This window comes from Tachysurus fulvidraco, chromosome 7 (assembly GCF_022655615.1).
Source record: "Tachysurus fulvidraco isolate hzauxx_2018 chromosome 7, HZAU_PFXX_2.0, whole genome shotgun sequence".
Taxonomy (NCBI): Eukaryota; Metazoa; Chordata; class Actinopteri; order Siluriformes; family Bagridae; genus Tachysurus; species Tachysurus fulvidraco.
The window spans coordinates 26,613,427-26,618,393 of NC_062524.1; the positions used below are offsets into that span (position 1 = coordinate 26,613,427).

The 4,967-nt window shown below is 44.5% G+C and overlaps 1 protein-coding gene across 3 annotated transcripts in view; it reads left to right on the forward strand.

The window, feature by feature from the left end:
• LOC113649934 (cilia- and flagella-associated protein 36) overlaps positions 1–4,967 on the forward strand; it is a 9,814-nt gene continuing 4,847 nt past the window's right edge. For 2 of the 3 annotated variants that reach the window (XM_047816839.1, XM_027157900.2), the window contains exons 1-5: positions 1–378; positions 2,795–2,859; positions 2,980–3,081; positions 4,682–4,796; positions 4,914–4,967. The exon at positions 4,914–4,967 is cut by the window's right edge and continues 34 nt beyond it. In XM_047816839.1, coding sequence (XP_047672795.1) covers positions 276–378; positions 2,795–2,859; positions 2,980–3,081; positions 4,682–4,796; positions 4,914–4,967 — 439 coding nt within the window. In that variant the 5' untranslated portion in view covers positions 1–275. The remainder of the gene's footprint in view (positions 379–2,794; positions 2,860–2,979; positions 3,082–4,681; positions 4,797–4,913) is intronic. The other variant, XM_027157899.2, reaches the window with a different exon arrangement.

The window sequence follows — 4,967 nt, forward strand, 5'->3', positions numbered from 1 at the left end:
CTTGGTCCAATCCTAATTGTCTCCCTGTTCCCTTTGTCAGTGCCCTACATTTAGCACAGACTGCTGCACCCTAGTTAGTGCACTTTACTCTGTAATGTTGGATTGTATTTGGGATGCGGCCACATTTTGTTTTGGCCCGGTCTCAGATCTGAGGAAGACAAATGTCCGAGCTCTCGGTGGTGATTGTGTGCAGCATTAAATCCGTGCTGAGACGCTGCTCGGGCTGTTAGACAACAATAACACTGAGACAGAGAGAGACAGAGCTGCTGCTGGTCATGGCGGAGGACAGCGAGTGGGTCACCGAGAGCATCGCCGCTTATCTGGGCAGCACAGAGTGGCTCATTCCGCTCACTGATTTTATAGAAAACAAATGTTCAGGTAATTTCTGCTGAATTTGTTTTTATGCTCTTAAAGTTTATTATCATTAAAAACACAAAGGTATCTGCCTAGTAAATTAGTGTCATGTAAGGCTAGGGCTTAACTAGGACTGGTTTAACTAGGGCTTGTCTAATTAGGGCTTGTCTAACTAGGGCTGGTTTAACTAGGGCTTAACTAGGACTGGTTTAACTAGGGCTTGTCTAACTAGGGCTGGTTTAACTAGGGCTTAACTAGGGCTTGTCTAACTAGGGCTGGTTTAACTAGGGCTTAACTAGGACTGGTTTAAATAGGGCTTGTCTAACTAGGGCTGGTTTAACTAGGGCTTAACTAGGGCTTGTCTAACTAGGGCTTGTCTAACTAGGGCTGGTTTAACTAGGGTTTAACTAAGGCTGGTTTAACTAGGGCTTGTCTAACTAGGGCTGGTTTAACTAGGGCTTGTCTAACTAGGGCTGGTTTAACTAGTGCTTAAATAGGGCTTGTCTAACTAGGGCTTGTCTAACTAGGGCTGGTTTAACTAGGGCTGGTTTAACTAGGTCTTGTTTAACTAGGGCTTGTCGAACTAGGGCTTATCTATCGAGGGCTGGTATTAACTAGGGCTTAACGAGGACTTCTCTAACTAGGGCTTGTCTAAATAGGTCTTACCTAACTAGGGCTCGTCTAACTGGGGCTTGTCTAACTGGGGCTTGTCTAACTGGGGCTTGTCTAACTGGGGCTTGTCTAACTGGGGCTTGTCTAACTAGGGCCTCGTCTAACTAGGGCTCGTCTAACTAGGGCTTAGGTAGGGCTTGTCTAGGTAGGGCTTTTCTAATTAGGGCTTAAGTAGGGCTTGTCAAGGTAGGGCTTGTCAAGGTAGGGCGTGTCTAATTAGGGCTTGACTAACTAGGGCTTGACTAACTAGGGCTTGTCTAACTAGGGCTTAAATAGGGCTCGTCTAACTAGGGCTTGTCTAATTAGGGCTTGTCTAACTAGGGCTTGTCTAATTAGGGCTTGTCTAATTAGGGCTTGTCTAACTAGGCTCATCTAACTAGGGCTTAACTAGGGCTCGTCTAACTAGGGCTTGTCTAACTAGGGCTCGTCAAACTAGGGCTCGTCTAACTGGGGCTTAACTAGGGCTTGTCTAACTAGGTCTTGTCTAGGTAGGGCTTGACTAACTAGGGCTCGTCTAACTAGGGCTCGTCTAATTAGGGCTTGTCTAATTAGGGCTTGTCTAACTAGGGCTTGTCTAATTAGGGCTCGTCAAACTAGGGCTTGTCTAACTAGGGCTCATCTAACTAGGGCTCGTCTAACTAGGGCTCGTCTAACTAGGGCTCGTCAAACTAGGGCTCGTCTAACTGGGGCTTAACTAGGGCTTGTCTAACTAGGTCTTGTCTAGGTAGGGCTTGACTAACTAGGGCTTGTCTAACTAGGGCTTAACTAGGGCTCATCGAACTAGGGCTCGTCTAACTAGGACTCGACTAACTGGGGCTTGTCTAACTAGGGCTTAACTAGGGCTTGTCTAACTAGGGCTTGTTTAACTAGGGCTCGTCTAACTAGGGCTCGTCAACTAGGGTTTGTCTAACTAGGGCTTAACTAGGTCTTGTCTAACTAGGGCTCGACTAACTGGGGCTTGTCTAACTAGGGCTTTTCTAACTAGGTCTTGTCTAACTAGGGCTTGACTAACTGGGGCTTGTCTTACTAGGGCTCGTCTAACTAGCGCTCGTCTAACTAGGGCTTAGGTAGGGCTTGACTAACTAGGACTTGTCTAACTAGGGCTTGTCTAACTAAGGCTTGTCTAACTAGGGCTAGTCTAACTAGGGTTTGTCTAACTAGCATCTTTTCTGCATGTAAGGATTAAAAAGCAAACACTTAGCATTCAACTAAAAATACTAGGCTTCTTCTCTAAAGGATTAAACTCTGCATTCGATGTTTATTAATAACAAAATAATGACAGTGTATTTCACTCATAAACAAACACTGACGTGCAACTACGTCCTAGCAAAGCATATAACCTGTATAGTACTGCATATTACACATGTACTGTACTCATACATGTACTGTAGAGTAACACATCCAATAATAATGCGATATACTGTACTATATACTATATACTACACTAATACATTAGACAGACAGATAGATAGATAGATAGATAGATAGATAGATAGATAGATAGATAGATAGATAGATATGCTCTATTATACCCTTATAGACCTCTATGATATATTTATCTATATACACCAGGTTCATATGCAGATTTATTCGTAATTCCTTATTTGAATATGTAGTACTATACAACTCCACCTAATCATCTTCATCATCATCATCATCATCATCATCATCATGTACACGTGTAGTTTAATATTAAAGTCAGGTGTTATATGTGTATGCGCTGCATCAGTACAGTAATATCCCCGTATGTTGTCTCGTATCCTGCCAGTGTTTGACGACGAGGAGGAAAATAAGTTATCGTATACCGAAATCCATCAGCAGTACAAACAGATGGTGAGTAATAAACCACGTCGATTCTTACGACTTCCTTAATTCGTTATACTGTCCATTTAGAAACAGCTGTGCGATAAATCATCTCCGCTCCACGTACATCGTCCTGAAATTCCCTTTCAGGTAGAAAAGCTGTTAGAAAACTACATGCAGGAAGTCGGCATTAGCGAACAGCAGTTTCTGGACGCCTGCTCGTCTCCGTTCGCCAAGTCGAAAACCTTGCAGGTGAGCGAGAAATATATATATTTATATATAATGTATTAGAAGTTACGTGTGATGAGGTCGTGATATGAGGTGATGCTCTGGGGTAAGAAGACTCCTGGGTTTAACCAACACTTTATTCCTTCACCAGGAGTCTATATGAAGGCAATAGTGACATGAGATAAGGTTTCACTTTGACTCTACAGTTAAAGTGGAAGTGAGTCACGTTAAACCCAATCTACCAGCAGATTAACACGCTCACCCTGAACTGGGTTACTGAGCCAGAGGAAGCGGCTCCGTGCCGCATCGGCGCACCTCGATGATCCCGGCCGCGTCCTCGGAGACTTACGGCGGCTTTCCACAGCAGATTAACTTAAACAAGAGGCTGAGAATGTGAGCTTCGAAAAGGGAAAGGAGACGAGGTCAAGGCTCCGACCCATTTACAACAAAGAAGCCTGAGATATTTATATGCCTACAGCATCGGACATCACAACCCACCGGTGTTAAAGATAATATATCCGTTTTCCAGGTCACTTTAATGAAACGGCTTTAAATCAAATTAAATAACGTACGGATTCTAACAGTTCCCGTCCCTCTCCCATCTTTACAACACGTCGTCCAAAATAAAACGGGTTTAATAAATAAAAAGAATCGTTAGAAATAGTGTTAAGGAACATTTTCTGGCAAGACATCAAACCTACACTCACTCACTCTCTCTCACGACCGCTTATCCGAACTTCTGGGGTCACGGGGAGCCTGTGCCTATCTCAGGCGTCATCGAGCATCGAGGCAGGATACACCCTGGACGGAGTGCCAATCCATCACAGGGCACACACACACACTCTCATTCACACACACACTCACACACACACTATGGACAATTTTCCAGAGATGCCAATCAACCTACCATGCATGTCTTTGGACCGGGGGAGGAAACCGGAGTACCCGGAGGAAACCCCCGAGGCACGGGGAGAACATGCAAACTCCACACACACAAGGCGGAGGCGGGAATCGAACCCCCAACCCTGCAGGTGTGTGTGAGGCGAACGTGCTAACCACTAAGCCCCCGTGCCCCCTTCAAACCTACACTTCGTTAAAAAAACAAAAACATTTGCAAACACTTTGCACACTTCTTACGAGGCTGGTGGTAACCAACAGTTAAAGATTAAATGGCAGACATCAAGGCAGCGTTAGCAAACACAACTGTGAGTAATCAGGAAACCCGACTCTGACCAGGGGAAAAAAAAAGATGACTAAAATTCTTCCTCATGTAGACAAAAGTCCTTGAGATGTTCTGAGATCTTGGCAACCAAGGACTGTTAATAAACCTGTCGGAACAAACTAAGAAATAAATAAATAAATAAATAAATAAATAAATAAATAAATAAATAAATGACATTATTAATAAACACTGATACGGTACCCAATAGGGTTCCCTGAGGGATGCCTAAGTTCCCTGTCTGTCCATGCAGCACTACACACTACATATTTTAGTTGGCTTTATCATTTAAACTCATGTTGAAGATGGACTTTACCGTCCTGATGTAACCCCGGTTACGTAACGCCTGCCAGTTTATTTTAGTGCCACCATTTAATCCATTTACTCTTCTCCTGATTTTCCCAGGCTCTGTTCCAGCCGGTGTTGGCCACAAACGACTTTCAGATGTTTCGCTCGCTGATGGTGCAGAAGAATGTGGAGCTGCAGCTTCAGGCCCTGCGCGTCATTAAGGAGAGGAACGGTGCGGTCCGCAGTTCGGCTCTGATCACGCGTTGTGGTCGTGTGATAGTCTGATGAACACGAGACGCTTTAATTTAAGGTGTGTGTGATGCGTTTGTGTGTCTTGTGTGCACCACAGGAGCCCTGCCTGAATGTCTGACCGACGGTACGGATGTGATGAGCGAACTGGAGC